This window comes from Zootoca vivipara, chromosome 15, assembly GCF_965207765.1.
Source record: "Zootoca vivipara chromosome 15, rZooViv2.hap1.1, whole genome shotgun sequence".
Classification (NCBI taxonomy): Eukaryota; Metazoa; Chordata; class Lepidosauria; order Squamata; family Lacertidae; genus Zootoca; species Zootoca vivipara.
This window is the reverse complement of record NC_142598.1, coordinates 18936911-18959598: the sequence shown is the minus strand read 5'-3', so window position 1 is coordinate 18959598 and position 22688 is coordinate 18936911. Positions and strand designations below refer to the sequence as shown.

The 22688-nt window shown below is 44.4% G+C and overlaps 1 protein-coding gene across 2 annotated transcripts; it reads right to left on the bottom strand.

Moving 5' to 3' along the window:
* Positions 1 to 1008: 1008 nt before the first annotated feature.
* On the bottom strand, positions 1009 to 20992 carry POLR1E (RNA polymerase I subunit E). 2 transcript variants are annotated; one of them, XM_088658498.1, is made up of 12 exons: positions 20870 to 20992; positions 19671 to 19807; positions 16860 to 16936; positions 16348 to 16433; positions 14663 to 14718; positions 13892 to 14036; positions 12461 to 12568; positions 10312 to 10408; positions 8865 to 8998; positions 6309 to 6390; positions 3658 to 3789; positions 1009 to 1280 (listed from the first exon to the last, which is right to left on the bottom strand). In XM_088658498.1, exons 1-12 carry the CDS (start codon positions 20931 to 20933, stop codon positions 1133 to 1135), a joined length of 1266 nt encoding a protein of 421 aa, XP_088514624.1. In that variant the 5' UTR covers positions 20934 to 20992; the 3' UTR covers positions 1009 to 1132. The 2 variants fall into 2 exon arrangements, with proteins under 2 accessions (XP_088514624.1, XP_060124954.1); XM_060268971.2 differs by having other exon boundaries at positions 19671 to 19774.
* Positions 20993 to 22688: the final 1696 nt, after the last annotated feature.

Here is a 22688-nt window from a genome sequence, read left to right as displayed (position 1 = left end):
CATCAGCCGCCGTTTGTGGCATGATAATAACAGCAGTGGAGTGACGCATGCTGATGCTTCTCATTTTTCTGCCTGGGAAATGGATAGCTATCCTTTTTAAAGACTCGCATACAACAGAAATATAAGACTTCTCAGATCTACTTGTGTAAGGGACAAAAGGTACAGAGACCCCCCTTCCATCCTGAGGAGTAGTTCCTCCACCAGCAGCAGTGCCAGTGGGGAGGGGGAAAAGTCCAGTGGGGAAGGAGGAAGTAGGGGCCAGGGCTCTGGCAGGATAACAGAGCCTCTGTTGCACGTGAGAGAGGAAGAGAGAGCGGGGAAAAGGGGGGAGAAGGAAAACAGGGAAAGGAGAACCTCTTTCCCTCCAGTTCCGGAATTACGCAGGAGGAAACGCGGAAAGAGATTTGAGGTGCCCAGACTTATGTTGGAAGAAAACGCGGGAAGCGCCATTCCAGGGTTCTGACCCAGACTGAGAACATGTATCCTGTACAGCTCTAGCACTGTAAATAGCCTGCACACAATAAAAGCATGAAAAGGCAACGGTTTGGAGAGTCGTTACTCTAGAGTAGTCGCAGCACCTCTGTAACAACTTGCATATAGTACCGGTAGATACCTTTGTTAGAGTACCAGAAAGCATGAACTTATAGAAGTTAGCTCTGAGAGGGAGTGGAACAGGGGTCCTTGGGTACAAGAATATTTTGGTACGAGTCCCAACTATGTGAAGTGATGAGGTGGGAAAGCATGGTCTAGGGGACAGGAGAGCGCCTCTATAAACACCAGGAGTCGGGTGGGTAGGGGCCTAGGGTATAGTGTGGAAAAGGCTAAAGTGATGACAAAAGACAGGACAGGGATGAATAGTTCCTGGCCTTCCAGCTACAGTTGGGGTATACAGCTTTCCCCACTCCCTACTCCTGGACCAAGAGAATCTTGAGTGCTGCTCGTTGGCAATGTTTCTCAAAATTGGGTCCTGAGTTGCTGTTCGACTAAAACTCGCTCTACAAGAGCAGGTGTTGGTCTAATCCTTTATTAAGGCCTTGTCCAGTTCAAGAAGGTGCTCAGTTGCAACAACCGGAAGACCATTCTTTCAGCCTAGTGTGACACTCAGGGCTCGACAAAGAGTGACAGTCGCCATTTAGTTCGCCCTGCGTTTCCTTCCGCCTGATGGCGCTTTGTAAACAGGCAAGGGCAAAGAGAGTGTCCCCAGTTTGTGTTCATCAAATCCAGAGAGGCTTTTGCTTTTGGAGATCTTCAGCCTCATTGCCTTGGCAATGTCGAGTATCCTGACAGGAGAAAATAAAATATGCATGTAAAGAAGACTGTTTGACTCATATTTGTTTTCCACCACCTTCATATTGTTTGTTAGCCTTGTCTCTTAAGGCCAAACACCCAGCATCAGAAAGAAGGGGTAACTTATCTCTCCCTGCAATATTGTCTTTATGGCACATGTGAAAACACCTGACACAGGGTCCTTGCTGAAGCAAAGCAAGTCTGGGTACAGTCAGTGCTTTTGCGGGATGCCTCCTGGGAACAATACTCTTCCCGCCATCAGCTCCACGGACCAAAGGAAGAATGGAGATGGAATTAACAGAGGTGACACGGCATCCTCTTGTATGGGCAATCTATCTGGAAGATAAATTGTATTTCGAGGAGTTAGTGATATGACTTGGTTCCTCTTCTTATCTCTTGTTAACTTCTTTGATGGGATGAGAACAGCCTTTAATGTCCTAATCAATTGGGAGGAAGTGATAGTGCTAGGTACCTTCTTTGATGTTGGACATTGTTTTGAGAAAGTGAGGCACTGGAATGGGGTGGCTCATGAATAATCTGCACGTAGACAGTAATGAATGATCTGCATGTAGCCAGTCGGGCAAGCCACACAGACTAGCTAATCTATAAATCGGATGGTTGTGGGCGGAGTTAGAGAATCTCGTGCACGGAGTGATGGCCGCGGGGCCATGCAAACTGAGGCTACCTGGGGGAGCCACTTCGCCGCTTCTTGAGGGCTTCCAAGTGGCAGATTGAAGTGCTTGCTTGTTATGTATATATTGCTTGCTGTTTGGAATAAAATCTTTCATCTTCTCACTTGTGTTCTGTATTACTTCTGAATCATCCCATTTTAAAAGAACCACCTTGCATCTCTCCACACACACAAACACACGAAAAAAGTGAACAACACCCAATCATTCTCTTATAGAGGATAAAGCGAGGAAGGAATACCCTGCACCAAGAGGATCTTTTGAAGATGGGGACTCCACTTACCTCCTGTCCAGGGAGACTCTGGTTGTCCTTCCTCTTACTGGTCTCTCAACTGGCAATCCGTTTGTTTTATCCCACAGAACCAAATGGGGGCCACTGAGAATTGAGCCAGCCCCTAATCTGCACAGCTCCCCCTTCATTGACCTCCATTTTTGGCCACTCTAGCACAGGGAGTGCAGTGGCCTCATGTTTGTAGGACTACCAACTCCCATCAGCCTCAGCCAGCATGGTCAGTGGTCAGGGACGATGGGAGTTGTGGTTTATCAACATCTGGAGGGTGCAATGGAGGGGCCAGTAACGACTTGCATACACACAAGGCTAAGAAAATATTTCCACAAGCATTCCACAAGCTGAGCTCGGAGCAATGGGCATTCCTGGGGAGGGGGGGGTCATCCGACATGCTAGAAACCAGACACTCCATTATGCCCAGATACAGCTGTAACCGAGGGCACCTTTTTCTCCAGAGTTACTAACTGCCATGCTGGGGCCATCAAAAGAAAAGGAACCAGCAGCACTTACCCTCCATAAATTACTACCGGCGGAACTTTGTAACTAAGAACTAGTGCCTGAGCTTGTTTCCTCCTCCTTTCCAATCCCTTTTCCTTTTGTGTTGTAGCTTTTCAGACTCTAAACCTGAGAGCGGGGTCTGCCTTATTCCTAATCTTTGTAAAAGGTAAAGGACCCCTGGATGGTTAAGTCTAGTCAAAGGCGACTGGGGTTGCGGTGCTCATTTCGCTTTCAGGCTGAAGGAGATGGCAATTGTCCACAGACAGCTTTCCGGGTCATGTGGCCAACATGATTAAACCACTTCTGGCACAACAGGACACTGATGGAAATCAGAGAGCATGGAAATGCTGTTTACCTTCCCGCTGCAGTGGTATCTATTTATCTACTTGCACTGCTGTGCTTTCGAACTGCCCGGTTGGCAGGAGCTGGGACAAAGAAACGGGAGCTCACTCCGTCGTGGGGATTCGAACTGCCGACCTTCCGATCGGCAAGCCCAAGAAGCTCAGTGGTTTAGACCACAGTGCCACCTGCATCTTTGTAAGCTGTTCTGAGAGACATTTTTGGCTAAAAACTCTGATAAAGAAAACCTATTTTTTTTAAAAAATCCCCATATCTGGATCAGAATATGTAGGCCAGGCATCCCCAAACTTCGGCCCTCCAGATGTCTTGGACTACAATTCCCATCTTCCCTGACCACTGGTCCTTATTAGCTAGGGATCATGAGAGTTGTAGGCCTAAACATCTGGAGGGCCGCAGTTTGGGGATGCCTGATATAGGCCTTGAGACCAACACTGAAATCAATGGTGGGGTGTGGAAAGAGTGTCTTTTAAGGTTCTCCCAGAAGAACTGGAGATGCTACAAAAGCCATGAAGGACTTGCATGGCTTATTCTCACCTGGAATCCCGCATTTTCAGGTCCCGCTGTAACACTGTCAGGTCTGTTTGGAAGTTGTTAATATGCAAAGCCAGCGCTATGGCATAGGCCGTAATCTTCACTTTCATGGAAGCAGAAACTTGATTCTGTAGCCTAAGACACCAAAAAAGGAGAGGGTGAATCAGGGCAGTGTACACCCTACAGGCCAACCCACGCTCAGAGAGAACAAAATGGAAGTCCTCCTCACCATAAAAAAACATAAATTCCGGGATGAAAGATGAATTCTGCAGCTGCAAATTTGAATCATTTTCCCGATTTTGCATAAATGTTGGGCAGTTTTTACTCCTTTACTTCATTTGCTCTATGCCAGGGGTCAGCAAACTTTTTCAGACCTTGTGGGGGGGGCCGGACTATATTTTGAAAATTTTTTTTTAACAAATTCCTATGCCCCACAAATAACCCAGAGATGCATTTTAAATAAAAGGACACATTCCGGATTTAGAAGGCGATTGGGCTGCATCCAGCCCCTGGGCCTTAGTTTGGGGACCTCTGCTCTATGCTTTGTCCTGAAGTGTGAAATCCTGGCCCACATACAGGCCTGAGTACATCATGGCTTGGGGTGGTGCTTGTTAACAGGGCAGTATTTTAAGATAAGCAGCAAGATATGTTTTGTATGAACCAGAGCAATGTATATCTGATGATTCATAGCATTCATCAGATGCAGAATTTAGCTTCTGGAGTACTTCCTTCCCTTTTATCTAAAAAAAACAAGACCCAGACTCCAAAGGATGCATACAATGCCTGGTGAGATCTCTGAAGCCAGGAGGGGATGCTTAAGATTTCCACAGGTCGGAGTAGAGCTTCTACACCCTGCAAATCATTTACTCCCCACGACCAACGGAAGCACACTAAATAGATACAGTGGTCCCTCGACTTACAAACTTAATCTGTTCCGAATGCACATTTGCAGGTCGAAAAGTTCGGAAGTCGAAACGCGGCTTCCCATAGGAACAAAAATATTCAAAAAAATTCATAACTAAAAAAAAAAACGCATTTAAAGCCGCCCACGGTTTCCGTTTGGATGTAGAAAAATTAGTAAGTGTACGGTCATTTGTCCCGTTTGTAAGTCGAAACCTACGGATGTCGAGTAATTCGTAAGTCGAGGGACCACTGTACATGTTTGCCTTTTGCCAGCTTCATCTCGTTCACCAGCTACAGCTGTTCCTAGACAGGGATAGTCCATGCATTGTAAACCTTCGAGGCTGGACTACTGTATTGAGCTCTATGTGGGGCTGCCCTTGGGCCTGGTTCAGAAACTCCAGCTGTTGCAGACTGCAGACACCTGGCCAAGAACACATGGCACCATTGTTAAAAGAAAAAACCACTGCTTGCTGTCCACCTGCTACAGAGCCAGGTTTAAAGTCCTTTTATTGATTTACAAAGCCCAGACAAACTTGAGTCCAGGGTACCTCAGGAATTTAGGAATACCCCCCCCCCAAAAAAAATTACAGTATGCAACTGAAATGCACTGGTAAGGAAGAACATACACACACTCTCCTGGAAAGAGTTGTTTGGTACTGCAAAACCCTGGCTTAGCAAGTGACCACAGCCTAGCCAGTTCAAATTAAGATCTACAAGTTTTGGTAGACGTACAAGGCAAAAGATTTATACGTTCTGAAGAGAAACCAGAATGGGAAACTCTTTTAACTGCTATAACAAGGGTGTCTCTGAGGCTCATAGAACAAAAAATAATATTCAGAATATACTGGACCCCATTAAGTTTAAAAAAGTTTTAAAAAGGGCTATCTAAGGTATCTAACTGTTGGCGATGCAACAGGGATAATGCTTCTCAAAAACTTATGTTTTTCCATTGTTCTATATTGAAAGATTTTTGGCAGAAGGTAACTGAAACCATCAACAGAACTCTACAGAACAACCTTACATTTAAAGAGCAACATATCATCTTAAATTATATACCCAGCACATGGAACCTTACAAAAGGACAATATGAGAGGACTCTCCGTGCCCTGACCACAGCAAAAAAGACTGAAACTGATGAACTGGAAAAAAATAAAAATGTGGCTCCCTTCTACGATAGGATTGAAGATTTATACAAACTCGCAACATATGAACAACTTGCATATAAACACAGATACAGTGATGCCTCGCAAGACGAAATTAATTTGTTCCGCGAGTCACTTCGTCTTGCGATAATTTCATCTTGCGAAGCGCTGTTTGCCGTGGCAAAACAAAACAAAAAACCTGCCAAAAAATTCGTCTTGCGAAGCACGGCCATAGAAAACTTCATCTTGTGAGTCACCAAAAACATCGTAAAACGCTTTCGTCTTGCGAGTTTTTCGTTGCGCGAGGCATTCGTCTTGTGAGGTACCACTGTATTTGGAATCCACTCTTACAAATACTGTAATAGGTTAAGATCTGGTGAAGTACAACAACCACCTTGTAAAATATACAATTTTGGGTTCCCCCTCCCCCCTTTGTTTTGCCTTCTACACAGGTTCTGTTTCTCTTTTTCCTTTTCTCTTTTTTGTTTGTGTCTCACCATGTCTAGTGCACATACAGTTTTGAACTTTTTGAACTTTCAATGAATATGTTAATTTAAAAAGGGGGGTTAAAAAAAAAGATAGACGTAAGAGCAAAGTAGTATGTTTTACCTGCCGTTGCCAAAGGATAGTGCTGTAAAGGTTTTCACAAGTTGGTTGCTGACAATGTGTGGACAATCGGGTCCCAGTGGAACTAGAAGAAGAAGAAGAAGAAGAAGAAGAAGAAGAAGAAGAAGAAGAAGAAGAAGAAGAAGAAGAAGAAGAAGAAGAAGAAGAAGAAGAAGAAGAAGAATTTATTATCGGCCAAGTACATTTTCCAACATACTTGGAATTTGTTTCAGCTACATTGCAATGTAACACACACTGTTCCACTTACAATACAAATAAGCAAAGAAACCCACCCGTAATTGACCTCCCCTTCAGCTACACATCTACCGGTACAGATTTAACAATTTAATGGCACAAGGGAAAAAACTGTTCCTGTGCCTGGCTGATTTTGTATACGAAGACCTGTAGCGACATCCAGATGGGAATAAATCTAGCAGATGATGACCGGGATGTATAGGATCTGCTGCAATTCTCTCTGCTCTCTTCTTAACTCTGGTAGCATAGATTGTCTCTATTGTAGGCAAGCTAGCACCAATTACCCTTTCGGCAATTCTTACAGCTCGTTGGAGCCTTTCCTTCTCTGTCTTGGAGGCTGTACCATACCAAGCAGTAATAGAATTACAGAGAACAGTTTCAATGATGCTTCTGTAAAATTGGATCAACACTTCCTGGGGCAATTTAAATTTCCTTAGTTGACGCAGGAAATACAACCTTTTTAATAATACTATAGATGTTGCTTGACCAATTTAATTTTTGAGAAATTATAGAGCCCGGGAACTTAAAGGACTCTACTACTACAACCATGTTACCAAGGATGGAAATTGGCGGCAGGACAGAAGAGTGCCTTCTGAAATCAATTACCATTTCAACTGTCTTTTGGGCATTTAGTACCAAATTACTAGTTAAAGTTAGTTCACCCCCCCCCCAAAAAAACCCCCCACTTTATGGCATATATGGCATATATATTGTATATACAAATACTATAAGGTACAACCCGGCAATGCTCACTGCAGAATTGAGCATGCACATCAAAATGACAGAATGAGCTGTTGGACATACAAAGCAACATCCAGAAAAATCTCAACTTCCATTTTAAAAAAGCAAGACATTCGTCCTTCCAGCTGAAAGTATATATCTGAAAACAGAAGCCAGAGGAGAGCTCTGTAGGTTCATGGCATGGTTGCCCCTCCCCTTGATTAACAGATTAAACCATACAAAACAAGCTTAACTTGCATAAAACTCATGCAGGTTGCAGAAATTCCCATCCTGCCAAGTTTCCAGAAAGATCAGCTGCGTCTCCTCAAGAGCAGAAGCTCAACCTCTCTGCACCTGCGTGTTGTCCACATGCTTCCAAGACCTGCTCAAAGATATCTGCTTAATCTTTGCACCACAGATCGTCCTGTAGGCTTAAATTACCATTTTGAAAGCCACAATAGCTTCATTCCCTTTATGTTGTGAAATGCTGTGGACATACTGCAGTCAACGTGAACTGGTCACCAGCCATTGCGCTTATTTGCCAGATATTGTATTTGCACAAGTGAACAGCAAAAATCAATTTTGTATACTGCACAGCTGATACAGTGGTACCTCGGTTTTAGTTCACGAACAACTTGGAATTCGAACGCTGCAAATCCAGGTGTTCCGATTTGTGAACTTTGCCTCGGAAGCCGAACTTGCTCCGTTTTGAGTCCTGAGCTTCCGTTTTTACTGTTGCGCTGCTAATTTGCCCCCCCCCCCAATTGTAATTGCAGTGTTCTGAGGTGATATTTGGCGCTTTTGTTTTCTTTTTTTGGTTTATTTGTTTTTGTGACTGTGCACGCTGATTGCGGAGGTGGGGAGAAGCGTCCTGGCAGAGCTCCGCAGCCCAGCTGCTTTGAAAAAAGAGAGAGGGATCTAGAGATTGCATGCTGATTGGGGTGGGGAGTAGGAAGAAGCGTCTCCTGGTAGAGCTCCACAGCCCAGCTGATTTGAGGAGAAATCGCGCGCTGGTTTGTGGGGGACAGAGAGCTGCCCGTCCACCCACCCCGCACCCACCCACCCCAGCCCCCTCGGGGGAAGCAGCCAGCATCCGCCCACCGACCCTGCACAGCCTACTTGAAGTTGGACATGCCTGATCTACAATACGGTTTTATTTATTTTATAGTACAGTATATTGATTATTGCTTACATTTTATGGATCAATGGTCTCATTAGATAGCAGAATTCACGTTCAATCGCTATTTTAGGGGTTGTTTTTAAAAGTCTGAAATGGATTAATCCGTTTTGCATTACTTTCTATGGGAAAGTGCACCTTGGTTTTGGAATGTTTTGGTTTCGGAACGGATTTCCGGAACGGATTAAGTTTGGGAACCAAGGTACCACTGTATAAGTAGTTGCCAAACATGTCAAAAGAGCATGCGATATGTGATGGCAAATAGATTTTTTCACACTGCCCATGGCACCTCTGTAGATGAGGTGTGGTTCTCAATGAATCGAAAACCAAGTGGGTGAAAAGGATTACAGGTGACATGAATCAATTATCTTTCGGGTAAGTAAGAGGTACAAGGAGGGAAATCTTACGTTTCTTTTTAACTACCCTTTGCGAGCTCAGCTTGACAAGACAATCCAAAAACCAAAGACATCGAGCTTTGTGATCCCGCCTCTTCTCATCCAGAGGCATGGCCTTAAGTTCATCCAGGACAAAGGAGCAGAATCTAGGGAAGACAGAAGAGGCTGCCATTAGGCCAAAATGCATCTGGCAACAGAAGTAGCTTCTCTGGCTACTGCAAATTAACAGAATTCTGTGTGATTTAAAAGCAAGCAGTGTCTTATACATCAACTGAAGATGCCCCGTTAAAATGAAGATATTGGGTTGTGGCCAATGTTAGTCCTTTTCAGAGTAGATCCATTGAAAGGAATGAACTTATTATTAATTTTAATGGGTATACTCCGATTAGAATTTACTTTGGACATCATTTACTGTTCTGTGAAACCCTGTTGCTTGTTTATGCCCTGGCACCCTCTATAATTAGGACTAAGGAACACAGATTTAAGAAGCTGGATGGATATCCAGCTCATTGTACCCCTGTAATCATGCCCTCCTGTATAGCGTTCCTCATCCCGCTATGCACCTAACTCCCACCAGGCTATTCCCAATTCCTTTTTCTTTTCTTTTAAGAAAGCTTGGTTTATTACAGAAAATAGGAGGGACAGAATACAGTGGTGCCTCGCAAGACAAATTTAATTCGTTCTGTGAGTCAATTCGTTTTGTGAAAAATTCGTCTTGCGAATCCCATAGGAATGCATTGAAATTTCAATGCATTCCTATGGGAAACCGCGATTCGCTAGACGAATTTTTCACAAAGCGAATTCGTCTTGCGAGGCAACCTCCGATCGCAATACCCATACGTCTAGCGAAAAATTCGTCTAGCAAGGTACCACTGTATATAAAAATGCTGCTTTAGACAGCAAAGTTACAGTCTAAGCAGGTAGCAAATTACAATAAAAAGATTCCCTAACTATTCTGAAAGCCTACAGTAGCATGGCACGACAATTTTGCCATAAACCCATACTAGGAGGAGAAAATGAAAGTCTACCTGTCCTTTTGTGTGTGTGTAATTTTTATTACATTTTGTTTTACAATTTAGAATATTCATTTAAACAACCTTAAAATGTCAATGACTTCTCTTCTTCTCTTTCCACTGTTCAGTTTGCACATCATAAATCCCTGCATTTTTTACATAAGCTAAACCATTCAGTATTCTATTATTTCATCCATCAAAACTTATCTACACTGTTGAATTTATCTTAATTCTGCCAGCGTTTTCAGCTGAACACAGTTATTTCCCATATAATCAATAAAAGTTTCCCAATCTCCTCTAAACACATGTTCTTGTTCTCTTATTGTATATGTTAAGTCTGCAGGCTGCACATATTCTGTCAACTTAAGCTGCCACTCTTCTTTGGTTAGTGCAAGGTAGTATTTCAATACCCCCTTTCCTCAGCAAAACGTTAAGGCAGCCCATACCTTTTCTCTTCTGCCATTTTGCGGATTTCTTCTGAGGTTACGTTCATGAAAGCTGCAGCAGGAGCCTGAAGCGCCTCATACTCAGCAGGTGGAATAACTAGAGCCTTTTTTCAGAAAAACAACAACAACACAGCTGGCTTCTAATGACTTTCCTAGGGTTTTCCAAATACTAACCAAGCTCCCAGAGGCAGCCCTACCATGAGGCAAAGTGAAGTCAGATGGGACACCATTAAGAATGGCAGCCAAGCCCATCAGGACTGCACCAGCCCCATTCATTTCAGCTAAGCACATGTAGGAGAACTTTCTAATTAGTGGGGGAATGTATTTTCCACTCGGGCAACAAAACGTCTTTAGCCAGATCTATTTAGCCTATGAGGGAGGGAGGCTCTCTACTGTACCAATGAAAAATGCTTTCTAAGTACTCTATTCTATTACAGTCGTACCTTGGTTGTTGCAACGCCTTGGCACTCGGACGCTTTGGCTCCCGAACGCCACAAACCCGGAAGACGTTTGTGAACGTCTGTCGGCATTGTTTCCGGGGCCAATCAGCCAATCATAAGCCGCGCCTTGGTTTGCAAACGTTTTGGAAGTCGAACGGGCTTCCAGAACAGATTCCGTTCGACAACCAAGGTACAACTGTATAGCAAAGCAGATTATAGCACAACCATGAGTGAACTCCATTATATTTCTGACTTTGAGCTAATGTCTCAGTGTCATTTATTTTAACCAGAATCTGGTCCTCATCCCGTAAATAACCAGTTTCAGGCTATAGCCTCACTTCAAGATTTATGAAAAGAGCAATATAGCAAGGTACTGAGATAATCAACACACACACACACAATAAATCTATATATTGGGGGGGGAACACTTCGCTATCCAATCACTGGCATCAACCATGATTATGGAACAGTGAAATAAAGGAGGGTAATCTGGGGCAGATCAATTTTATGGAAGCTGAGAGGATCTTCAATCTGCCAGACCAAGGCAGGATTGAGCCAAAGATACCATTTAGGTAAGGAGAAAAATGCTTCCTTCCTTACAATTGTTGTTGTTGTTTAGTCGTGTCTGACTATTCGTGACCCCATGGACCATAGCACGCCAGGCACTCCTGTCTTGCACTGCTTCCCGCAGTTTGGTCAGACTCATGTTGGTAGCTACGAGAACACTGTCCAACCATCTCGTCCTCTGCCGTCCCCTTCTCCTAGTGCCCTCAATCTTTCCCAGCATCAGGGTCTTTTCCAGGGAGTCTTCTCTTCTCATGAGGTGGCCAAAGTATTGGAGCGTCAGCTTCACGATCTGTCCTTCCAGGGAGCACTCAGGGCTGATTTCCTTCAGAATGGATAGGTTTGATCTTCTTGCAGTCCATGGGACTCTCAAGAGTCTCCTCCAGCACCATAATTCAAAAGCATCAATTTTTCGGCGATCAGCCTTCTTTATGGTCCAGCTCTCACTTCCATACATCACTACTGGGAAAACCATAGCTTTAACTATACGGACTTTTGTCGGCAAGGTGATGTCTCTGCTTTTTAAGATGCTGTCTAGGTTTCCTTACAATGGTTAAGCTTATTTGTGATCAGACTTCACAATCTCTAGCCTACACATTAGTTCAATGCTACCATCGTACCATTTCCCACTAAAACTGAGCTTCTGAAATCCCCAACACATTACAGTGGTGCCTCGCTAGACGAATTTAATTCGTTCCACGGGTCTTTTCTTTTAATGAAAAATTCGTCTAACGAATCCCATAGGAATGCATTGATTTTTTAAATTTGTTTTTGCCCATAGGAACTATGGGCATTAATTGAATTTCAATGCATTCCTATGGGAAACCGCGATTCGCTAGACGAATTTTTCGTAAAACGAATTCGTCTAGCGAGGCAACCTCCACTAGAAAAAACCTTTCGTTAAGCGGAAATTTCATTAAGCAGGGCATTCGTTAAGCGAGGCACCACTGTAGTCCGCTCTTTCTTATCACGCCCAAAGAGATCCAACTTCTAAGTCTAACAGGCTAATGAGCCACCTGTAGTTGAACTAGGAATACTCCCAGACACACACACTTTCTCTTCTCCTGCCCCGCGACACTGAAGCTTATTCCTTTACATTAAGGTTAGGTTCTGCCCACATTGCAATGCAAGCTTATAAAGGATACTGTCCTCGAGCTTGTAGACATCATCTGGTCTGCCAGCATCTTCATGGCATGGGGGAAGAACAAGAGAGACATCGGCCTTATCACCCTCTGCTGCATCGCTGACCAAAGCTATGAAAGCAAACGGAATGTTATCCCGAGAAGCAGGGAGAATATGCAACACCAAAATGCAATAGCTGCAACAGCCACCGTGGTCCGCCAGTGCATTGGCTCCCAACTAATGTGAATGTGCAGTGAGCACGTGGCCTGTAGTTCTGGTGAGCATGAGCAATTTGGGTATGAGTGGTTGGTTGGGCAGGGTATAAATTATTATTAATTATTATTATTATTATTATTGTGTGTGGAGGACTCCCTGGTCCTGAATGGGGTAACTGTGCCACTGAAAGATCAGGTGCGTGGCCTGGGAGTCATTTTGGACTCATAGCTATCCATGGAGGCGCAGGTCAATTCTGTGTCCAGGGCAGCTCTCTACTAGCTCCATCTGGTACGCAGGATGAGACCCTACCTGCCTGCAGACTGTCTCGCCAGAGTGGTGCATGCTCTAGTTATCTCCCGCTTAGACTACTGCAATGCGCTCTACATGGGGCTACCTTTGAAGGTGACCCGGAAACTACAACTAATCCAGAATGTGGCAGCTAGACTGGTGACTGGGAGCGGCTGGTGAGACCATATAACACCGGTTCTGAAAGACCTACATTGGCTCCCAGGACGTTTCCGAGCAAAATTCAAAGTGTTGGTGCTGACCTTTAAAGCCCTAAATGGCCTCAGCCCAGTGTACCTGAAGGAGTGTCTCCACGCCCATCGTTCAGCCTGGACACTGAGGTCCAGCGCAGAGGGCCTTTTGGCGGTTCCCTCACTGTGAGACATGAAGCTACAGGGAACCAGGCAGAGGGCCTTCTCGGTAGTGGCACCTGTCATGTAAAACGCCCTCCCATCAGATGTCAGATAGTTGCTTATATCCTTGACTTTTAGAAGACATATGAAGGGAAGTTTTTAATGTTTGATGTTTTGTTGTGTTTTTGATATTCTGTTGGGAGCCGCCCAGTGTGGCTGAGGAAACCCAGGCAGATGGGCAGGGTAGAAATAAATGATGATGATGATGATGATTATTATTTCCATGGGTGGTGAAAGAGATGCTATGAAAGTGGTTGTGTGAACAGTGTTTATGCTGCCTAATAATTTCCTTTGATTTTTGTCATATGGTTATGGCTACGGTTAATACGGATTTGGTTTTTCCTTAATGTAAATAATCAGAACTGCGTTGACTGTATTATCTGTGTGCTTCGACTATGCACTCTGTTGTTTTCTTCTTCTAAACCACGTCTATTAATAGATCAAATATTTAAGTTCAGAGACTGAAATGGACTCTGGGAAATCTCTATTAGACAGGCTTGGTGCTCCAATTTTTCCTTCTCCAAAGCTGTCGTTACTTACCAGCAACCCCCTTTGTCTCTATAATGTCTTCTGCCGCTTTCGTTACAGCCTTATTCAACACCTCCTTGCCAACTTGATTCATCCTCCGAGAGTTCAGGGCTCTTCTCTGCTTGTTGGTTCCAAAGGCTTCAATGCACATATCTATCTGCAAAAGCAGAAACGAGAAATTGCTGCACCAGCACCGCAAGGCTATTCTCCCTGGAATAAGTCACAAGGCAACCTCACTTTGGGGGCAGCTAATAAGGTGCTAATAATAAATCTCATATTTCAAACCCATTGAAGGCAGTGGACTTATGAAAAGGGATCCAGGGAGTTAAATTATCCCAAATTATCTGGCAAACACTGATTAAACAAAACATACCCATTTTCTTCCCAGTTACAGTGGATCATCTTTTTAGATTCAGCAACATAAAAACAGCTTGTTATGTAGTGATTTCTAGAAACATTGCTGAAGCAATTATCCACTAAAAAACAAAGGGAGTATTAAACCATTAAACTACGAGCAGACGTATACAATTGCCAGAGATTCTATTGCAAGAATCAAAGACTGTGAAATTAATGGCAGTTAAACACTCCAGGAAGACCCTGTGTGAGGGCAAAAGTAGGAATGAGAGGTCATTCGCATACATTTATAGGAACCTATGAGTCTATCTGGTAAAGGTAAAAGGTAAAGGACCCCTGGACGGTTACGTCCAGTCAGGTTGCGGCGCTCATCTTGCTTTCAGGCCGAGGAAGCCGGCATTTGTCCACAGACAGCTTTGTAAATTGTACCTTCTCTCGATAGGATTTAGTCAAATATTCTGACAGGTCATCATCAGCTGCACCATCTGGAAAAGGAAAAGAAAGATAAGAAAATAACAGAACAGAAAAGAACAATTTAGCAAAATCAGGACTGACAGCCCTCAAAGTCAGTCTGGCCCTGATCCCCACCAAAGGGAACTTGAAGCATGAGGAAATGAAACGATCTTCAATACACCACAAAGCACAATGAAGCTTTTGTTACAGGTCCTCTCATCAAAATGGCTTTCCTGCAGGATCTCTTTGCATGGTGAGGACACCGTGTTCTCTTTGGCCTATAAGGGGTTCTAAAGTGCTGTCCAAGAACCAACTTAAAACATTGAGAAAAGAAGCATGTACTTAACCAGGATTAGGAAGGGCATGTTTTAATATCCTCCCAAATCACAGAATTGTTGAGCTGGCAGGTACCCCTAGGGTCATCCAGTCCAACCCCCTGCAATGCAGGAATCTCAACGAAAGCATCCCTGACAGATGGCCATCCAAACTCTGCTTCAAAACCTCCAAGGAAGGAGAGTCCACCCCGTCTCGTAGGAATCTGTTTCACAGTCAAACAGCTCTTACAGTCATAAAGTTTTTCCTGATGTTTAGTCGGAACCTCCTTCCTTGTAACTTGAAGCCATTGGTTTGGGTCCCAGCCCCCGCCCTGAGCAAGAGGAAACAGGCTCTCTCTGTCTCGCATGTGACAACCCTTTAAATATTTGAAGATGGCTATCCTATCTCCTCTCATTTTCTCTTCTCCGGGCTAAAAATACCCAGCTCCTTCAACCGTTCCTCCTAACGCTTTCCAGACCCTTGATCCCCTTGGTTGCCACGTTCCAGCTTTATCCTTCTTAAATTGTAGCGCCCAGAATATTAGTTTGTCTGGGAAACTAGCCTAGAACCCTTGTCCCTCACATGCTTGCATTTCTCAGGCAGGGAATTTTGGTGTGGAAGGTCCATGGGATGGATGTGCCACCTGCATCCAGGTGTTGCCTGCTTCTCAGCAAGCTTCCAGAAGACCAAAACAAGTCCTTCCAATCTTTCAAGCAGTGGGCAGGAAGGAGCTACCATGAAGCAACAACTGCCTCTCACATGGCTTGATGCATCTGTGTGAGTGTATTTGACCACAGAAACCCATCCCAGCACCAAGAGGGCAGGAGTGGGGCAACAGCAGTGTATCTGGGTTTCATTTAAACCAAAAAGAAATACACCAAACCATGCATTCTGGCCTGAAACTGGAGGTGATGGCTCCTCTTTAGTGCCAAGCTACGTTCTCAGCAGTCACAAGTGACACACCTCTGGCTAGATTGTATTGCTTCATAGTACTGAAGGGAGGGGGAAATCACAGGCTTGAATGTCCCTTCATATTAAAGGAATCCTGCACATAGAAAAGTCGCCTATGAGGGAGATGTGTTCTTTACTAGCCTCTCTCCCTGACAGGCTAGGTTTTTATTTTTAACACACAGCAGCATTCAAGCCAAAACAATCCAGCAAGAAGTGTGTCATACAGTTGGGGTGATTGTGCAGCTTGCTTCTTAGAGAGCCCCAACTTTTTCTTTGAGAACCGCGATCAAATTGCAACCTGGAAATTATCTGACGCTGTGTTAGTACAGGCCACCAGGAATATAAGCAGTGCCCCTCAAATCCACTACAAATATGAAGAAGCATATTTTACCCACCTGAAATCAATGGCTGCATGTTGTATAACTCTGCATTATAGACTTCCATTTGTCCAGAGTTCTTGTCTAATACACCAACAAAATATCTAGTGGAAGAGATAATACTTAATCTCAAAAGCTAGCTGGCAAGCAGAATAATGAAACAGGCAATTAGCCAGTAAACCGACAAACCACCAGAAGCAATAAAGGAAACTACTGAATAATAATCTAAATTGGTGGACCCCTAAACTTGCAAGGCTCTTTACATTTGTCACTTCCACTGGTAATTTGTGCTCTAAGACATGCATCGTTATCTGTCTATGGTGTCTGTAGTTTATGAAACAGAACACATATTTGTATTTGTGATTCAAAACACTCTATTTAAATGTTAAGAAACAAAGATTGCAATCTTGAACCAATTCATGCTTACAATCTCATTAACATTTACTGTACAACCAGCATCGTGCTGACAGTCTAAAGAAAGAAAACATACTGCTATACGCATGCATTTTAGACAGCTTCACAAATTATACCTGCATGGAGTCCTGCTTTTCATAGCTCCTGTGCTAAAGTTATTTCCTACATAGGAGAGTCTTTCTGTTTCCACATTCTAAACAGGAAGGAAGACAAGAAAGAGTGAGTTCTGGGAGCGGGTTTTCTAGGTGTAAGCAGATTTCCACACTGGCTTAAATACTCCTAAAACAGGCATAGGCAACCTTTGGCTCCCAGATGTTTTGGAACTACAACTCCATGATCCCTGACCACTGGCCCTGTTATCTAGGGATCATGGGAGTCGTAGTTACAAAACATCTGGGAGCCAAAGGTTGCCTATGCCTGCAGGGGCGTAGCCAGGATGAAACTTAGGGGGGCCAAGGGGCGGGGGGAGGGGCCACAGCGGGGCAAGGAAAGCTCCCTTCTCCCTTGCCAGCTTTCCCTCCACCCGCCCCGGCGATCGCGGAGGGGGAGGAGGGTATCGGAGCAGCCCGATTTCGGGCTGCTCCGACTCCCTCCTCCCCCTCCGCGATCGGCAGGGGCGAGGGGGCGCCAGGATCAGCCCGAAATCGGGCTGCTCCGATCCCCTCCTCCCCCCCTGCGATCGCCCTTCTCCCTTGCTGGTTGTGGGGCGGGCGGAGGGAAAGCCAGCCAAACGCTTTGCGCGGCTCTGGGGATTTCCCTCCACCCGCCCCACAGCCAGCCAGGGAGAAGAGAGACAGCACCGGGCAGGCAGCGGGGCAGGCTGGCCAGCGGCCCTGCTTCTAGGGGGGGCAATTGCCCCCTCCTGCCCCCCTGCCTATGCCCATGTATGCCTGTCCTAAAAGCTCCATTTCCCCCGACCTCAGAATGGGGATTTGCTAACCTCAAGACTGACAAAGTCACAAATAAACGATAACACATGTGGTTGCCCAGTAATCAACACATTATTTTCTCCTATTTCACCTTTCCTTCCAGCTAGAGCAGGCATGTCCAAAGTCCGGCCCGCCGGTCAGTTTAATCTGGCCCCTGTGCCAGTTTGGTCGGCCCTCACACAGGTTCACTTCATAAAAGCTGGCCCACTTTGAAAAAAGTTTGGACACCCCTAAGCTAGAGGCTTACTGAGTCCCATCAGAAGAAGACTAGCAGGAAAGATACACAACTGTTGTTGCCCCGGCACTGTAAAGCGGTAGCAATATGGAGCCAGCTGTTCTCCCTCCTTCAGCCAGGTTGTACCCATAAGGCTGCCAAGCCCTGACCCTTGGTCAAAGTAATAAATAAGTTTTTTAAAGAAAACTTTAGATTTTTGACAAAAATGGCATTGGCAAGAGAACTGCCAGTACTTGGCCACACCGAAGCCATGGACCCTTTCTTAGGCAGCCACTTTCCACACAAAAAACAATCACAGGTTCTGTTATTTTCCTGTGGGTTTTAGATTTTGTAAGCCTCGCTCCAGAGGTAGCAATATTTATCCCTTTACAATGGGGTGGAAGGTTCGCAAGCTGTGAAAGACTTGCTCACAAATTTATTGACAGGTGCACAAATTATGATAGCTAGGAAGTGGAAGGGGCAAGCAGAATATAAAATGGAAGAATGGTATAAAGCGGTGTGGGATATAGCTATTAATGATAATATGTGCCATGTACCATTAAGATAAGATGCAGGAGAAACAATTTTGAGGAGGTATGGAGGGTGTTTGTAGAATTTGTAGTTAAAGGTGTTGAAATTTTGGGAAGTTGGATAGTTACAATGGAATGGTCTCGGAGGTGGGGTGCACATTTTTATTCTCATTTATTTATTCCTCCCACCCACCACACTCCCAAAATCTGCTCCAAAAGGTTGAAGGATTTTCTGCAGCAGATTGAAGAGGTGTAGTGCTGCAGCAGGGAGAAGAGGAAGCGGAAGTCCCATCACATCCACTGACACAATACTAGAAATTGGCCTGAGAATTGCATTTTCCCAATGAGGGAACATTGACATGGGTTAGCTAGAAAAACCTGTCAAAAATTAGATTTTTGGAAATTGCAACTTGTCCCATTGTCCCGTTATGGTGGGAGAAAATGTACCTTCTGAACCTGTCTTTTCTATACAACTGTTAAGATTTGCAGGCTCATGTATTTCTACCATGTTCAAACAAACAAATAACACAGTTATGGCAATATGTGTGCAGTCATACCTCAGTTTAAGTACACCTCGGTTTGAGTATTTTCAGTTTAAGTACTCCGCGGACCTGTCTGGTACAGATTAATCCACTTTCCCTTACTTTCAATGGGAAAGTACACTTCAGGTTAAGTACGCTTCAGGTTAAGTACGGACTTCCGGAACCAATTACACTCAAACCTTGGGTTAAGTACGCTTCAGGTTGAGTACTCAGTGGACCCATCTGGAACAGATTAAGCCACTTTCCATTACTTTCAATGGGAAAGTTCGCTTCAGGTTAAGCACGCTTCAGGTTAAGTACAGACTTCTGGAACCAATTGTGTTTGTAAACCGAGGTACCACTGTACATGAATCAATTCCTTTTAACCCATCTTAAGATGTGGCCTACATCAGCGCAGCTGTGGTTTTTTTAATATTGTGAAGTTGCATTTCAGGATCTTAGATCTCACCCTGGACCGCATTCCCACCCAACTTCCTATCACTGGAATGTAACAGAAATGTTATAGTCGAGGCCTTTCCCAGCAGCCAATGATTTTTACAAAGAAAGCCTCATGATAAAACCACAGGAGCCCTACATAAACCTCTGAAAGCTTAATAAAGGAAAAGCAGAATGTACATAATAAAACTAATAATAAAAACAAACAAACACACACACACACATACAGTTTCACAGAAACATAAAACAGAACCTGTATTATGGGAATGTCACTTACCAATATTCGTTTATTTTTCTTTTTGGGGTTATTGGTGTCTTTGTTTCTGTACAAGGTAAAATCCATATTTTCTGAACTCTTCAACTTCCCATTTGTAAACTGAACTGTAAGTGAATGGTGAGAACAAACCAATGACTCTAGAGTAGGAGAAAGGGTGGAGAAGAAACACGGTAATAATAATATAAGAGGTAAAAAGGGAAAGGACTCCTGGACGGTTAAATCCAGTCAAAGGTGACTATGGGGTGCAGCGTTCAACTTGCTTTTCAGGCCAAGGGAGCCAGTGTTTGTCCACAGACAGCTTCCTGGGTCATGTGGTCAGCATGACTAAACTGCTTCTAGCGCAACGGGACACCATGATGGAAACCAGAGCACACAGAAACACAATTTACCTTCCCACGACAGTGGTACTTATTCATCTACTTACACTGGTGTGCTTTCAAACTGCTAGGTTGGCAGGAGCTGGGAGAGAGCAACGGGAGCTCACCCCGTCATGTGGATTCAAACCGACGACCTTCTGACTGGCGAGCCCAAGAGGCTCCATGGTTTAGACCAGGCATCCCCAAACTGCGGCCCTCCAGATGTTTTGGCCTACAACTCCCATGATCCCTAGCTAACAGGACCAGTGGTCAGGGAAGATGGGAAATGTAGTCCAAAACATCTGGAGGGCCGAAGTTTGGGGATGCCTGGTTTAGACCAAAGCACCACCCACATCAATATAATATAATAAATAATGTAATATAATAGGACAACACAACACAAGTCATCCCAGTCTTCCAAGCTTCCAAGCTTATACCTATTGAAAGAAGAAGGCTTGAAGAGGCCTAAATTTTTTCTTTAACTGTGTCCAACATCGAAGGTCTTGCCGCAACGCCAAAGCACATTCAAGGAAAAACATCTTCGTAACCTTACATAAATTTCCTGCTCAGTGCTAACGCAAACCTTAATCACGATTCTTGGTCCTAATCCTTTCAATCGGTTTTCTATCTCCATTTTCACCTGCCCTGGAGGGAAGGCTCAGCTGCCGGCTGCCCTAGGGGCGCCGAGAGTGGAGCAAATACACGCCAGATCTCTTGCACGCTGCCAAGCTACACATTCCCACGTGGAGCAGAGGAAGATGGAAGTTTTCATCGCGCAGTTGGAAGCAGAAGAGGGTACAAGAGCACTGCCTTCAGGTTCTCCCTCCTCCCCCCCGGCCTTACCGAGCGGAGCGCGCTGTTCCTCCTGGGGATCCCCCCGGTAGCACCACCTGGCCTCGGCTGCCATGGCAAAACACGAAAGAACTCCCGGGTCTCCCGGCTGATTTTCCTCCAGCGTCCAGGAAGAGGCGGAGTGAGCTGACTCCAGGTTCTTCCGCCTGTGCTGCTCACTTGCGCCTCTCTCGCCACCTGCAGGCGGGAAAGAGCCACTGAACTGGCAAGAGGTTGACTCCAGAATCCAGATCCCTTCCCAAAGGAGATCACGCTCCCGTGTAGTTCCTGCCTTAGCCTCTCTCGAGGATCCAGGACTCGATTCTGAGATCTTCCGTCCAGTCTCCTTTGCTCGATTCCCAGGACATCATTGTTTCTGGAGAAGATTGGCTTTTAAAAAGAACAAGCTGCCTTATGGAAACAAAAGCTGGCTTGTTTGGGGTACCCCTTACAGCTTCTCATAACTAGCTGAAGAACAAATTATGCAAAATAAGTAAAAATATATAAGTCTGCATCATTTCTATAGGTTGCGTTGCGGCATTCAGCTTTTCTGCGTGGATTTTTAAACATTTCTAGTCCTGATTATATAAAGACCGTTTTATAAGTTACTTTTAAAGCCAGACCAAGGAAAAGAGCAAAAACCACTTGAAGCAAAACAGTTATAATTTACCAAGGAATTTAAAACATAAATATTCCTCCACAGGAAAAACTAAAAATTATTTGTTTTTTAACAGCTGCAACATGAAACTACTGGGTGATTATCCAGAGATTTGGGCAAGGGTATAATAAATAAGCAGATGACACCCAGCTCTATCTCAGTCCCAGCTTCTGATCCTAAGGCGGAAGCAGAAGTTCTTGAATAAGTGTCTTTTGGATGGATGCGCAAGCTAAAATTTAATCTAGACATGACAGAAGCACCGTTAGTTGCAGGTTTGGTACTGGTGATCCTGGATTGAGCCCGATTTGATTCAGGAACTGCAGTCATTTTTAAGCAACAGGTTTGGAGTCTGAAAGATTTCTTGGACCCAGACGTGCAAATGGATGACCACAAGTGTTTTACCATCTTGCACATAGGAACCAACTCCTTGAGGCTTTTGCCCCCCAATAAAATAGTTGAGGGGGCCTGCCCCCCAAAGTCGAAAGGCAATGTCATTCAAATGATGTCCATGCACCGCAACATGTGATCGATTATGCAGGAGGCGGGGACTTGCCAGTTGGCACCCCTCGTCTTGCATGTCAATAGCTCGCTTTCCTGAATAAATTTGACTCGATCTCAGCCACTCCTGTTCCTGTCATCTCCAGGATCGCTTACAGTAATGTGCTTAACAAGGATCTACTCTTGAAGACAGAAGCTACAACCGATCTGGAATGCAGCTGCGGAGATTCTTGACTGGAGCTGTAAATTGTTTTACTATGAATTATATTATCTTCGCAAGCTAGCTTGTATACCGTGTTTAAAAAGGCAGGGTATAAATAACCCAAGTTGTGGCAGGATAGACTCAATATTTTTTGATACTTTTTATTAATTTTCAATTACAAACAATACCAAATTATAATACAATTACTAATACCAACCATAGAATATACTTAATATAACAGGCACGGATACCCAGATCACATCTTTAGCTGTTTATGGTGTTATTTTTGAAGTTTGTGGACGTACAACAGCCGCCAAATTATAAAGCGAGTCAAACGAGAATGCGCAACAGCCAATCTTTCTTCATTTCGTACTGAATTCTCAGTAAGTGCTTGCGTTCTGTCCAATCATCAAGCCGTTTGTTGAGGGAATCCCGCCCCCTCCTCTCATGCCTCCAATCAGTTTTCGCAACCA